This window comes from Apis laboriosa, unplaced genomic scaffold, assembly GCF_014066325.1.
Source record: "Apis laboriosa isolate Shangri-la unplaced genomic scaffold, ASM1406632v1 scaffold112_cov148, whole genome shotgun sequence".
Taxonomy (NCBI): Eukaryota; Metazoa; Arthropoda; class Insecta; order Hymenoptera; family Apidae; genus Apis; species Apis laboriosa.
The window spans coordinates 6195556-6211973 of record NW_025220865.1 but is presented as its reverse complement, the minus strand read 5'-3'; the positions used below and the strand labels follow the sequence as shown (position 1 = coordinate 6211973).

General features: G+C 24.4%; 2 protein-coding genes across 4 annotated transcripts in view; one reads left to right on the top strand and one right to left on the bottom strand.

The window, feature by feature from the left end:
• LOC122712528 (D-galactonate transporter) overlaps nt 1–6511 on the bottom strand; it is a 9763-nt gene extending 3252 nt beyond the window's left edge. The window contains exons 1-4 of the mRNA XM_043932257.1: nt 6374–6511; nt 1166–1277; nt 704–827; nt 268–420 (exon numbers count right to left, since the gene is read on the bottom strand). Coding sequence (XP_043788192.1) covers nt 268–420; nt 704–827; nt 1166–1271 — 383 coding nt within the window. The 5' untranslated portion in view covers nt 1272–1277; nt 6374–6511. The remainder of the gene's footprint in view (nt 1–267; nt 421–703; nt 828–1165; nt 1278–6373) is intronic.
• Nucleotides 6512–8971: 2460 nt separating this feature from the next.
• Nucleotides 8972–15354, top strand: LOC122712322 (protein unc-93 homolog A). Of its 3 annotated transcripts, XM_043931883.1 has the most exons (9): nt 8972–9487; nt 9693–9743; nt 11512–11886; nt 12241–12665; nt 12751–12956; nt 13040–13431; nt 14033–14165; nt 14249–14386; nt 14578–15354. In XM_043931883.1, exons 3-9 carry the CDS (start codon nt 11695–11697, stop codon nt 14796–14798), a joined length of 1707 nt encoding a protein of 568 aa, XP_043787818.1. In that variant the 5' UTR covers nt 8972–9487; nt 9693–9743; nt 11512–11694; the 3' UTR covers nt 14799–15354. The 3 variants fall into 3 exon arrangements, with proteins under 3 accessions (XP_043787818.1, XP_043787827.1, XP_043787809.1); XM_043931892.1 differs by having other exon boundaries at nt 8972–9743; nt 14590–15354; XM_043931874.1 differs by having other exon boundaries at nt 8972–9743.
• Nucleotides 15355–16418: the final 1064 nt, after the last annotated feature.

Genomic DNA, 16418 nt, shown 5'->3' with positions numbered 1-16418 from the left:
AAAAAAAAAAAAAAAAAAAAAAAAAAAACTATTAACATGTTTACTACATTTATTCGATACGTTTATGATATGCAAAATACGATAAGCATTACTAAAACAAAATCACGTAACTTCAAACAAAAATATTTATAATTTTTTTTTAAATGAAATAATAAAATTTTTAACGATAAAAAAAACTCGGTCGAGATTGAATTAAGAGAAATACCAGGATTTAAAGATTTTCATATCTCAATGATAATTTAATTTTTATAAATAATATATGTGTACCTGTTATATTTATCGGCCGCGATACCCAAAGCAACACCTATAATCGTGAAAACGGCGATGAAACTCGGACCAGCTAGTATTTGATAGTCGAGACCAAGGCCATTATAGTTCCATTCGCAATAGCTGGTCCCATTCAGTTCCAGGGACACACAACTGTAAAATAAGATACATTCTAATGTTATCTAAGTTGGTTCTAATTCGATCAAAGTTAAAACGGATACACGAGTTCATAAATGTAATCGATAACATGCATATTAGTAGTAGAAATGTTAAATAGATGTATAAGTTTCTATTCTATTTTTCTATTATTTATATAATAATGTACAAGGTATTATTAGACTATTTTTTTGGATAAATAAATATAATATTTTAATAAAAGACGAATTATTTCACGATATATCATAATAAATTTTTAAAAATGTATGAAGAGACTTACAAACTTTCATTTTTGGCCACCTCACACTGAATCGGTAGATCAATAATCGCTAACGTGGTCGAATTTAATTGACAAGAAATATCACCATAGTGGAGATCCTCCGCTGTCGCCTTGCTTGTGACACCTTAAAAACGATAGCATAAGAAAATTACACTGATAATGAATATTCTCTGTAATTTATCGCTAATTATCCAATTATGTCCGTATGTTGATAAACACGTGTTACATGTAAGAATTTACATTGTGTATAAGAATATAAGAATCCAAAAGAATAGAGAGAAGAGGAAAAAGGAGGAAAAAGGAAAAAAAAAATACCGAGATACCCATCTTGGAATTATGTTGCGCGTAATTATATCTCGAATTGACGATTTTATGAGGATAATTTAGTTTTTTTTTTTTTTTTTTTTTTTTTTTTTAAGGAAAAGGAAATATAACAAGCGGAACTGAATGTGCATTACTTACCAATTAAGTAATGACCTAGCTCTCCAAGTACATATCCAACTGAAACTATGGCTAATGCGTACGGCTTGTACAAGAATTGCAATTTCTGTGCTACTGTGCTCAACATTGTGTTCTGAAAAAAAAAGAAAGAAAGAAAAATTAAATTTATTAAATTTTTTTATTATAATTAATAATGGATAACAAAGTTAGGATAAAAATAAAGATGGAATCATCATTGCATCATGATGCTATTAATAATATTTTTTTTATCTATTTCTTATGGAAAACATTTCACGTATATTTTTTATTTTTTAATAAATTTATATTTATTAAATATAATTATATAATTCGAGTCATAGTGTATTTCAATATGTTTTTTATGTATTTATTTATGTATTTTAATATTTTTACGTGCGTAAAACAGATATATAGCTTGCCATTAAATGTAAATTGTATAATGCATCAATATATACAAGTATGTAAAAATTATCTCTCATTGTTTTTTAAAAATTTCCATTTGATTGTAAATGTATGATTGTCAATGGATATCTCTAGTTTCTATCCTAAGTATTAATAGGATCATTATTTTTTTTGCATATTCATATGTTCATTATTGCGAGGTTTATCGAATTATCATAAATGATAATTAAAATTTTCGCAACAAGAAAAATAAATTGCTTTGAATATTTTTTCACTGTTAAATAATTTATGAACAAGTAAATAAAATAAATTTATTATTAATAAAGATTACAATTAGATAAAATAAGTAAAGAATTTATGATAATGATATAAATCTATAATTTATATCATGGTTTAATTCGAATTAATTCGAAACTAGATAATTATTAGATAAGTTATTATATATATAAAACATATTAATAATAAATTTTATCTATTTTTACTAATCAATGTATAGAATTAAATAAAATTGAGATAGAATTCAGAATAATAAAAATTGGAAAAATCGAAGATAATTAAAAAAAAATATATATTATTGAATTGTTTCTTAAATTGTTTAATTACGATTATAAGATAACGTTAACATTTCCATAATGTTACGGTAAAAAAAAAATAAAAAAATTATTAAAAGTTATATCATACTAATCGATAAAAAGTCTAAAATTAAAAAAAATAATTTATCATTCATGTATTACAATTAAAAATTATATATATACATATATAATCAATTGCATTCTAAATACATTAATGAGAATTATTTATTCAAGGCTTGTCTGTTTTGTATTGCTATATAATTATATATAAAATAAAAATAAAATTTAAACACATGTACATATAATATTACTTTATATGTACAGTTCATGGACAACAGTAATGAAAACAGAAAGACTAAAGCTATTAAAAATAATTTGACGTTTCTTATTTATCAAGTTCAATGTTTGATGCAATTTATATTTATAATACCGCTGATGCCAGATCATTCAAGTTTTTTATTTTTTAAAAGGGAAAGAATAAGCTAAAGTATTGATTATTGAACGAGTGAATAGTTAATGTTTGATACAAACGTCAATTCACTTATCCATAGACTTCTAGCATGTGTATCATGCAACTTGGTCACCTTGAGCCAAAATCATTGAGACGTAACGAATATTATCCTTTTAATAATGTTAATTCCGTCACTCGTGATAATCGTGCCTTAATACTATATTGATAAAAGAATTTGGTGAATATCTATTTCCTTTTCTAAAGATGGTTTTTTCTTTTCATTTCAAATTAACATATTACATATTACAGGATAAAAAATTTGAAAATTTTTTTTCAATTGTATATACATTAAACTTTTTATTAATTGTTCTATTAATTGTTCTATTAATTGTTCTATTAATGAGTGTATTAAATTTTTATTACGAAATTTTTTAATATAACACGTTTTAATAGAACATAAGCTTTTTTAAAATCTTCATTCATTATCGGAATTTAATTCTAAAATAAAAAAATAATGAAGAACAGAATTTTTTGAATTTATATTTTCATAACGAAGATGTTTTTATAATCATATTTTTTTATCAAAAAATTGCATTTATACGCATGTGTATATTTTATCTTCCAATTATTCGCATATGGTTACAATGATTATAGTTTTAATGATTTGTTAAAACATATCATTCATAATGACTTTACGCCAATTAAACATTCTGCCAACTGATATACATTGATGCATTTTATAATCATATGTTATTAACTTGTTGAAGATGAGATCATGGTACATTGGATTTTTAAACAATCATAGATAATCCTTTAATGGAAATAAGAACAAATTGATTGTAAAGTCAACGTAAACTAATTAATTATCGTTGATTTGAAGGGAATTTTTTTTTTTTTTAGAATTACATATGAAATGTATCAAATTGTATTTGAATTTGTTAATTTAACTGATAATTAATTTTTTTTTATAAGTATTTAATTCTGTTCAGAATAATTTTTGATTAAAACATGACATACAAACCAGTTAACCTCTAAATTATTTATAATATTTCTTTCATTTATAATATTTCATTTGGATAATCAAAAATATATTGAATTAGATAGTGTTTACACATTGTCATCAAGAATACATCGATCTACTATATATATATCGATTTATCTCGTTTCACATATTCATCGTCATACAAATAATCAATGTCGTTATTATAATCGTAAAGCATCGAGGAATTGCATAATCGATAGAAACAGAATCAATTTGCAATTCGAACAACCGGATGTGTGGGATCCTTTTTTTCTTTTTTCTGTAAAACTACGAACTTAGATTAACATTATAAAGATGGAATTTGATAGAGATAAGAAACAAGAGCAACGGTGACACGATGACAGTGTAATATAGTTTTCTGTAATTACTGGTTGATGATAAATCGAAGGTTGAACGAGCCTTATGGGCGTATACTCAGTAGTCAAGAATGCTGATTGGTGATTGGATATGAATACACCAGACCCTCTCTATTAAGTCACCTTATAAATTCTTCTACTATTATAAAATCACCAGTATTTATAATGATAATGAATAATGATCAATCTTATTTATAATTCAATTCTGATCCATAGATATTTGTAAATGTTTATTATTTGAATTATAGCAAATGAATTGACGATTGTATGATTTTTGTATTTTTAAGGTAGATTTGTTATTTATATATACAATAATGCATAAGATGGGATTTGCGAAACATCAACTATATATAGATAAATATTTTGAGAATCAGAATATTTACCAATTGAATTGAATATTAAATGAAAATGAATTAGAAAAAAAAGAAATCGTGAAATATTGACTTTGTAGAAACAGTTTTAGAAATTGATAATTCCGCATCGGTTAAGAATGCCAAAACTGCAAAAATTAACTGTACATTATTGTATATAATCTTTATCGGGCATAAACACTTCACGCATGACTTGTCTTCAAGTTATTGCTTTACGTGAGAGCTGAAATATTTACATTATTATAAAATGAAAAAGTAAAGTTTTGTACATATAGAAATTCCACAATATTTGATTTTATTATTCTGAAAACATATTTTCATCCTATATGATGAAAATACAATTGTCCTATCAAAGATGATATATATAATAAAATAAAAATTGTCATGTTACAGATAACTTACGTCTAGGATTACATGATACACATTTGTCATGTGACCTATATATACCATGTCTAATTTATATTTTTTTTGTAACAGATATTTCGCAAACACTGCAAAACAATGTTGAAATTGCGGTTCGATCTATTAGACGTTCACTGCGCCCACACACTGGTACAGTCTTAATACATACATAATGTTTTATAATTGATTCAGATGGGTAAATAATTATGTCAATTGAATATACAACAGATTATTTAATACAGTATTAAAAAAAAATAAAGAACAACATATGTATTATTTGTTGATATTTGTATTTATTTTGTTGTATTATTACCTTTTAAACATCGTTTGAAATGAAAATATATGTATAATTTTGCTGAACCATTAATTTTTAGAATATAAATAAAAATTGAAAATTTTATTTTCAAGAAAATTGATTTGAATTTATATGTACTACTTTATGTGTACAATTAATTGTGTCTCAATTTAATGAATCATATTGTAATGTTTATATATTTATATATTATATATTATATTATTATATTATTATATTATTATATATATTATATTATATCAAGTAATGAAGCAATGCATAATAACAAAATAAAATTTCACACGTGCATACATGCATAATGCATCTTATATATATCTCGTAAATCATTCAACTCATAGTTAGTCTGAAACATGAAACGCGAAGCTTTTTGTAAGAAATCCGTATGTGAGTCGTACGGTTTGGAATGAGTTCCGGAATGCAAAACGTTCGTAATTATATGGCACATGTTATGTTATGTGTAGGAAGGCGTTTGTTGTTCTTAAATATCAATTGTTATAATAGATAATTTTTCATTCATGTAATTGAATTTTTATACTTATTAATAATTATAAAAAGATTATTTTATAATATTTAATTGAAATTGCATTAACTTTTTTTTATTATTTTACTTTTTTTATTGAAGCATTTATTAAAATCCATTAAATTAATATTTTTGATATTTTTATAAAGGATATAACTTATAATCAAAATAATTTAAATTTTTATTATTTATAATATTGCAAATAAGTATAATACTTTTGCAATATATTTAATATAATCAAAAAAATTAGTTTAAAAACTAGAAAGAATAAAAAAAATATGTAATGTATAATATATAGAAAAACTAATTGATATAAATCGATTAATGATTTATAATTATACCCAAGTTTTATTTTAGAATAAAAGTAAAATATAACGAATGTTTATTAAAATAAAAGTTTATGTTATATTATATAACTTATTTACGATATTGAATATTCATAAATAATAAAAATTAATTTTATATCAATTATAATATTATAATTATAAGATTTATATTGATTTTCCTTTTTTTACTTCTCTCGATAAATATTATAAATCTTTAAAATTCCAAACTTTTTTTTCACTCTATATATTATTGGAATATTTTTTTCAATTGCATTTACTATCTATTCATAGAATTTTTTTATTTTACTATCTTCACGAAAAAATTTTTTCAAATAACAAAATTCTAAATATTTTTTAAATTTCTAAAATCTTAGACCATGTTAATGATTCATATTGTTTATGTTTGATTTTATCTCAGTTATTATAATTAATAATTTATTATCGTCAATTACTTACCTATTTATCTTAATCGTTCAATGTGAAAAAATAAAATAATTAGTAAATCACTATCAATTGTGCACATTAAAATAAAACAAAAAGATCGAAAAAATTTGTACGTGGCCGAACGTACACATGAAGATCGATCCCTCTGACTATGAGGGATGGAGCGTTAAATGAGAAACAAGCTAATGGTCAACCTTCATTTATAAGAAAGTGTCCAAGGATCGAACCTTCCGCAGACTCTATCGAGGAAGGGGCAACAGAACCTGTGCATTAACAAGTATTTGAGAGTATTCGTTACCTGGTGGGAGATACATAATACTCTTGATCTTCGATTTCCAAGGTCCTTTCTATTAATCGCTTATATTTTCTTTTTTAAAGTCAAAGGTTTTTAGAGATTATAAAAATTATAAATAATAAATCAATTTTTCATTCAAATTTCAGAAAATTTTTATTTATTGTTATTATTTAAATCATTATAAAATACGATATATTTTTTTTATATTTTGATCTCTAAAATATATATTATTCTCTTAATAAATAGAAGATTTAGATATTACTAAAAATTTGATAAGTAATTTTGTTTCTTAAAAATAAGAGTTTTTTTATTTAATAAAACGTGAAAAATTTTGAAATATAATTCATTAATTTTGAATATCAAAAATTATTATTCTTACAATAGCAAGAATATATATATTAGAATGATAAGTATATGATAAGTAAGATGATAAAAACTTTTCTGAAGCTTATTTTTTTTTTTTTTTGCGATTCTAAGAGTAATGTCATGTTTTTGTAATTTATAAAAAAATTATCTGATATTGAATCATTTCAATTATTCGCTATTAGAATCATTCAATTCAATGTTTTCTTACATTAATAAAAAATCTATTCATATATAAATTAGTGAATGAAAAAATGCAAAAATATAAATTGTCATACATTAATAATGTATGACAGAGAATATTTAATATATCAGATTGAAAGTAATTAGAAAAAAAATCTCAAATTTTTGATTTGTAATATATTATGTAAATTATACATATATCTATTTTTAAATATACAATTTTATGAAGAAATGACAATGATAACAATTTAAGATATCCATTCCAATTGTCTACGAATGATATAAAGTGATATTATCGATTACAGTCCTTGAACAATAACAATTACATATCCTTCTAATGAGAAACAAAAGCCTGATTCCGAGGTGATTAACCTGTACGATTATTAAAACGATATGTATGGCTTTTACATGCTGCATTATCGTTTTAACATTGACACACTTTAACAGATTGATTCTCATGCCAGTTAATACTATAATATGGAATAAACAAAGTTCAAAGATTTTCCTTGAAAGATGTTATTGTAATATGACAATTTCAATAGTACACATAGAATGTGACTCCATGATTCAAGAAAGATAAAGCCACAAGAATCTCTTTATGTACATTATAATTATCAAGTTTCCTAATTATTTATAAAAACAATCCGATAAGTTTCAAATGAATAAATATGCAAGTGAGAAATTAATAAGCAACAAAATTTTGAATGAAATATATGTACATATTTATGTACATCTGTTGCGAACATATTGAATATACTATTAATAAAAAATTTAAAATTTCTTTTCCAGTGAATTTATATTAAAGCTTTTGTTAATTTAACATTAATTTTATTATTTTTTACTAGTTTACTATTATTATTTAAACTTTTACATATGACACATATATGTAAATAAATATATATAATTATAGCTGACATAAGTTATAAATTTTCCAAAATATTCCGAATACAATATCTTTGAAATATTATTCGGCTAAATCATAATTTATTCGTGTTATATTTCTACATAGTTATTTAAATTATCGAAGATCAATATTCACAAAATACACATTCCGGTCAAATTCTTCGCAATATCGAATCGTTCAAATGGAAACAAAGTGGTATAAATTATTATAAATTGAAAGGAATCCGATAGGCGAATATTCAGGATTTTATAGGATATTATAGTTTATTATAATTTATTAAAATTTTAATAAACAATTTGATATTTTATAAAATAAATTCTTTACATTTGAAGTATATGTAAATATATACTTGAAATATTTTTTCTTCTATTACAAACAGTGCAACAATGTTTTGGTATTCCATAATAATAAATCAAAATTTTATTCAATCGTACTTTATCTATTTTTTATAAAAATATATTTATATAAACATCTTCAGTTTGTCATTTGGATCTTCATTCTCTTTAAACTTTTATAAAAAATCTTTTATATATTGATACGAAAGTGATGCCACCTATCCAAGGGAAGAGACTATAAGTTACCGTGCACCTTCCCATACCAACCTTCCCATATCACACGTTTCTCGTTTATTCCATGAAACGCAATTGAATTCTTGTATAACAGGAAAAATCGTTTACGCGATTTGTGTCGCTCGAGATTCACAGGAAATCAAGGAATAGAAGGATGCAGTACGCACTCTCCCTGTTATCGACCATATCAAGATTAAAGCAAGAATCAAGGGAGAACGAATGATAGCGAGTGATACCGAATTCACCCGAAGGGTTAGTCGTGTTCAGAGTTGTACTTTCCACGAATACTGGATGAATAATACTGCAACTTCTTTGCATCATTCGAACACATTATCAACTATATATATTTTTCAACATGTTTCGAAGTTTCATCAAAGAGTTAACCATGTGTTTGTGAAATTTTAAATACACGTGGATTTTCATTTAACTTGAACTTTATTTAGGAAGACATTTATTGGAAATGTGATCGAGGATTTCTTATTGTATTATTGAAAATAGAAAAAAATATATTGTAAAAATTGTTATGATCAAGTAAAAGATTAAGAGATAATTTGAAAAAAGTTAAGAGATTTTATCATCATTTTGATGATGTCAATTCAATTTCTATAAATAAACAATAAAATATAAGATTTTCAATAATGATTTGTCTGGTGTAGTGTTTGCTCGGTGCTGCGGTTTCTCAGTTTAACGTAGTTATCGATCATGCAACGATACATAACGGAAATACAAGTGATATAAATATATATAGTAAATGATGAAGGAAGAAGAATCAATGAATATCTTAAAATTGTTCAAATTAATTTTCTGGTGAGGTGAGCTCGAACTTATATGTATGTTTTGTGTTTTCGCTATTTTTATGGAGAAAACTAATCAAAAGATCGAAACATGCGTGTTTCGAAAAAAAAAATGTTTCATGGACTGGATTTATTGTTACATCATTAAACAAATTGATATTTGGTGTTACTAATTATATAATGTATAGGAGAATAAGAATGATAGTTGCTAATTCGTTCATAGATGAAGAACCATGACGAACATTGGTCAATGCTACAACACAGCTGTAGAAAAGTAAGTTTATAATTTTCTTGTTGTTTAATTTTTTATTGAAATTTAAAAATTTTCTTATTTTATATCTCTTTTTTTATTTTGATTATTTTGATTAAAAAAATTCTTTATATTTTATATTGGACAAAATAAGAGATATTAAATAAAAGATAATATATCAATAGATAGTAATTAAAAAAATTAATGTTATATGTTTCATTTGTTCACTTTTAATAAAAATGTGATTAATGTGATACATTATTATATAGATCTGTAAATATTATTGTATATATACGTGCAAGTTTAAAAATTTAATTTGAGTTTTTATAAAATAATAGAAATGATTTAATCAGAAAAATATATATATATCTTTATATATAATTATACTATTATTGTGTATTACATTATTCATATAACATTTATATATAATTAATTAGATATAAAATTATATATTAAAATTATACATCAATACAAGAATTTATTTCATTATTTCATTATGATAATTATTATGATTATTTCATATTATAAAAATTAATTTATTAAATTATTATCATAAAGTTATCTATATTTATATATTTCCAATAAAATCAATAAGTCTGTTGTCGACAACATACAGGATAAAACAATATTATCGATTTCGTTGTATTATATTAATAAAAATTATTATAATATTAATAATAATTCTACATATTAAGAAAAATTCTAATAATTATTAACAAAATATATAGATTCGACGTCATTATGTGAAACTTATTGATAATTATTATTAATTGATATAATATGGTAAATAATATTTTTTATGATTATATTATCAACATTCGAAAAAACATTCTTAATTTCTCTGAAATAATTTTACATCTTTTTTATATCTCTGTAACGACACGGATTTTACTTAATGTAATGTTAACAATAAAGATTGATCAAATGAAATAATTAATTATTCATAAATGAATTGCGGTTATGTTCATAAAAAAAATATGATACTTCGATTACGATTTATTGTAGAAAATTATTTTTAATTATTATATTTTCTTATTAAACTCTTATCAAATTTTTTACATATATAAATAAAATTTTTAAATTATTTCTTAATATGCCTTTTCATCTATTTATAATTTTAAATTTTTAAAATATCATTTTTAAAATGTTTTACACTTTTCGAACAATTTTTTAAAAATCTCAGATAATGTAAATCAAATTGAAATAATGTGACATATATCAATTTGCATTTTCGATCTAATAACAATCAATCAAAGCATCATCACGATTGGTCGAAATCCTTCTACAACCGATATCAAGGTTACTATACATTAATGTGCTCATTATATATGATGGCAATTCTCCTGTTGTAAGTTCTCGTTCAAGGTTTCTTTAGCAACTACGGAATTTCTATCTTCATTCGTTTCTTTTTCTCTGTTTTTCTCTGACTCTTTACATATTTAACAAGATTGCAATCCGAGAATTGCTACATCATCTATGCAAAATGTTCGCAATATATTTGTCAATAATACATATATCACAAAAATTATGAACAATTGATTATTTTATATATTATATGAATATATAATATACAATATATTATATATTCTTCGAATTGATAATAGGCAATCAAAATGTTGATTGTTTCGAAATATCGATTGTTTTAAATTAAGAAAAATTCGAAATGTTCGACTTTTTAATTAGAAATAAAATTCAAGAAATAAAATCTCTTTACTTTCTATTTTTCTTTTTCGATTTTTTAATTACTTTTTTAAATTTCTATATTATTCAATAAGATTATTTTTTGTTCTAGATATAGGTAACCGGCAGATAAACAGATGGAAGGTGAAAGAGCAAAGAAGGAATTTCAACGATGATAATAATCGTATATTTTCTTGGTAATGATTTCCTCCGAAATTGAAAAGGTGTTTAAACGAATTTAAAGAGATAAATCTAACGAACCAGAGCGAAAAAAGACAAGCAAGAAATTACGACCATGGGCTCTCTGCCAAATTTACACGAATTATCGAAGGACAAACTCGAAAGTCCTGCTTATAGACCGGCTCCAATCGGTGGTTTAGGACCCATACGACTGCCAGCTCAGCCTCCACCGTTAGCACATACTCATAGACGCGCTAGAAGCAGTGGTCATCATCATACCTTGTGGGACAATGATGCTATGCTCGAGGTATAGTATTTATTTGTCATATGTTTAAGTTCAAAATTCCCATTACTTATTATGTATTTCTATCTATTTTTTATTAGATTCAATGGTAACTATTTCAATGTATGTAACAAAAAATTAATATTTCATTTCATTTAAAAATCTAGGCGGCTTTTTCAAAATTTTTTAAAACTTTTTTAAAATTTCTTTAATTTCACAAAATTTATTCTCAAATTTTTATTCTATTCTAGAGTAATTATATACTATTTAATTTAAAAAAAAATTATGTTAATATCTGCAGTAGTTTAAAACGGTTTGTAATCATTGATTCGTCGAAAATTTTATATAAAAAAAAAATATATAAAGAAAATTCTACAGCATATGGCAGCATATTCCCCAATTTCCTGCCGATCAACACGAACGTCTGCATTGTCATGGCGTCGACGAGACTCGATGAACTCATCTGCAGGAGCGTCATCTGTTCGTCGGCTGATCGCTGCGGTGAGGACAGCTCCTTCCGGTCCAAGACCTCCGAAAAAAGTGATCCTGAGGCATTGTGCTGCTCTTCTCTTAGGACACGCGAGCTGTTCAGCTGCTATGTTGCCCATGTTCCCGTTACAAGCTGGTCTCGGTACTTTCAATCTTCATCTGGGACCGATGTTGCTCGCTCTTCTTTATGCAACTGCGACGATTACTAGTTGCTTTGCACCAATTCTTGTGCAAAGATTTGGGACTAATCTCGCAATAAGCACTAGTCATATGGCCACCACCGTTTTCGTTGGATTACATTTATATCCAAAATGGTGCATATTAATTTTTAGATAAATTGTTTTTGTCGAATAAATTACGATTATATATTTATAATACATTATAATTATATATTATTAGGTACATACTATTACCTAGTTATGCAATGTTAGGCGCTTGTATAAGTCCAAGTTTCATAGCAAGAGTTTCACACATAAACACTTCAGCGACAAGTTTAGCTCTGGTATGTGTCGATCCTGAGGATCCTGATGAAACAAGACGCGAGTGCCTTCTGAGAAGACTTAATCGAGCAATCAAATTAGCAGAAGATATAGGTCTCGCACTGGGTATGAAAATTATGTATATATCTTAGAAATTATATTATTAAAATATTCTGTATTCAAGTTTAAAAAGATAATCTTATTTTTAGGTTGTTTAATCGCTGCCGTACTTGTAAAACTAATAGATTCAAAACCTCTCAATACAATAAGCAGTGAAATAAACGACATGTGCGGAGCAGAATACTGTCCGGAGGAAATTTATCTTTATAATAGCACAACTAATTTATCGACATTATCATCTGGTACATCAAAAATATTGGTCAGCATATGGTTAGGCCTTGCTGTTTTAGGCTTAAGTATATCGTGCGCTTTTCTCGACTCTAGAATGAAAGAACCGCAAAGTGTAAATGAAAAGCATAGCATGCAAAATATCCTCGCGTCTGTGAAAGCTGCATTTCTGGATCCTAAATTACAGCTAGCTGCACCATTAACACTTTTTATCGGACTTGAACAGGGTTTTATCTATGCCGATTTTATAGAAGTAAGTATAAAAATATCAAATACAAATATCAACAGATGATTTCAAAATAAATGGATCATAATTCTAAAAATTCCAAGATTAAAAAATAAATATATTAGATAAAAAATTTTAAGATATTCTTTAAGTTAAAATGAGATAAAAATAAAAAATTAAAAAAAATTATATTTTGTTTTTTAGTTATTAATAATGAAAATCAATGAAAATATTTCTGCTCGCGAATAAATCACAGTCTTTTTTTTTTTTTATGAATTATTGTCTATGTATTGTTAGATTTAAAGATTATTGTATGTCTCAATTTAACTAAAATGTAAACTACCATACATTCGTTCATAAGGATATAGTCATTTTTTAATTTTCAACAATTAAAAAGTAAAGCCGAGAAATTTAATTTTCATATTATTTAAATTTAAAAAATTAATTCTTAAATTTTAAGCCAAACGTTTTTTTATCTATGTAACAACTATTTTTTTGTATTTTAACTTAACAAATTTTATAATCTATTTTATTATATATATTTTTTATTATATATAATATATTTTTTTATAATATATTTGTTTATTATATTATGACACATCATGAATATTTCACTATTATTTGACAGGCATATGTAGTTTGTGCTTTGGGAGAAGCTAGCACTGTAACTATCAGTTTTTTAGCTTTAGCCTCTTTACAAGCTCTCGCTGGTGTCACTTTATCGATGTTATTAAGGCACATTAAAAGATATTTCGTTGTAGGTAAGTAAATATATCATTATGAATTTTATTTTTCTTGTTAAATAATCATTATTAAAAATTAATCATGATATTTTATTTAAAAGTTGTAGGATTTGTATTTCACGCATGTTTATTGTTGGTTTTAACTACCTGGAGACCATCCGGTGATGATCCAGCACTTTTTCACGTTATATCTGCTGCCTGGGGAGTTTGTAATTCCATTTGGGAGACTTTAATATACAGTAAGTTATACAGATATTAATTGCATTTAAAAAAACGAAATTTTATATATATATATATATATATATATACAAATATTAAATTTATATAATATAAATTTTATATACACATATTAATCTAATATGATAAAAGTATCATATGTTAATTATATTTTATTATTACTCATATTCCATTGATCTTGTTTAATTTTTAGCATTAATATTAGGTTTATATCCAAATTCTTGGCAAGGACCTCTATCAACGTCTCTCTTTTGGAAATATCTTGGTCTCGCCCTCACTCTTGGCTTACATGGATTGGTCTGTACACGATTTCGAGTACTTGGTCTTTCCGGTGTGTTACTTCTTTCAGTGCTTCCTTATGGATGGTTAGAAATTAGATTGGCGAAAAGAGGAAAAAGCTTGGCACCATTATGACTGGGAGATTCATCTACGAATGATCATAGATCAAGTATCAAAACAGAAGCTCGTTATAAAGATTGAGATAAATTCGTTCCATTCGGCTTAAGAAGGACAAGAAGACATAATAGAAGCAGAAATCCTTTCATGGAACATGCTTCAACTATTGCAAAGTTACGCACACGAAAAAGAGCAAACAGTGTTGCTTTTGCTTGTAATATTGAACAAAATATAACAGCAAAAGATATTGAGCCGCAACCTTCTTCATCGACTGCAAATGATCATCGAGTAAGTATTATAAATCAAGACAGTAGTGGCGTTTTTCCTGTTTCTTAAGATTGAAGATCTTAAGAAATTATGTAATTTTTTAATATTTTCTATGTTTAAATGTAGGTTGGGATTAAGTAACAAAGACAATTTTTAATTCAATAAATTTAATTATATTCTGTGTCTTTTTCCTTAAATGTTAATGTTTCCATATATAATGTTTCCAAATATTCAAGTTGAAAATTTTAATTTTATAATTATTGCAATAGATATATGAAACTTCTTTCATATGCAGATATTCATTTATACAAAGAAAGATGTAATATCAATCAATATTTTATTCATATTTTAATTCAATTTTAAATATTTTTATTATTACACTTCAAGAAACATTTTAGATAAGTATTTTTTTTTATCAAATTTATATTTGTTGTTGAAAAATATAATATTAATTCATTATTTTTACAAAGAGAATTATTACAAAATCATATATTTATAATAATATTAAAATTAAAGATAACAATAGCATAATTGTAAAGAATATAAAGATATTTATCAAAAATTCGATGAAAAAATGCTTTTTACATATTATTAAATTACATAATATTATAAAACTTATAATTTAAATTTTCTATTTATTATTTATTATTTATTAATATTTATCAACATAATATATATTATGTTTAAATGAAAATACGTGTCAATGAATTTTTAGTAATATACTTTTTATAAAAGCGAAAATAAGAAAAAAATATCTGCATACCCAGTAAATAAAAATTATGTTTCAAAATGTTGAGTAAAAAGTCTTTCTTAAAGTTGAATGGAACGATTATATTGCACATGAAATAAAATAAAAAATTTTTCATGTAACAATAAATAAATGCTCTTACGGGCGATTTATTATTCCGTTGTGGTACGATCGGTTTGATAAATCAGCATCGTACAAGACTGAGCGATAGCAAAATATATACTATTAACAATTAAATATAATAAAGTAGTTATTTCTCTGACAAATCATTATAACTGGCGTTCAACCGTCGAAACGTACCTGATGTCTTTCAAAAAAAACCAAATTAATTCTAATCTTGCGGGAAAAAAAGAAGATTGTAAACCACATCTGCCCTATATCTCACAGAATCGAAACGAAATATAATTATAAGATATTTAAATATAAGTATTGTTATATAGTTTAATTATAACTAGATATTAACAATATCAATATCAAAGTTTATCATTCATATGAAAAAATTAAATAAGAAATTAATCGTACAAATGATGAACATTTTTGATTAAAAGAAAGTTAAAAAAATAAGACGCTTCAACAAAAAAGTCAATATATATATATATATATATATATATATATATATATAT

What these genes read in the sequence shown, in the direction of transcription:
- LOC122712322 (XM_043931883.1), top strand. Translation starts at nt 11,695, where the DNA reads ATGGGCTCTCTGCCAAATTTACACGAATTATCGAAGGACAAACTCGAA. An exon ending in TTACATTTATATCCAAAATG is followed by an intron (nt 12,666 to 12,750) that starts GTGCATATTAAT and finishes ATATATTATTAG; the next exon opens with GTACATACTATTACCTAGTT. An exon ending in AGATATAGGTCTCGCACTGG is followed by an intron (nt 12,957 to 13,039) that starts GTATGAAAATTA and finishes TCTTATTTTTAG; the next exon opens with GTTGTTTAATCGCTGCCGTA.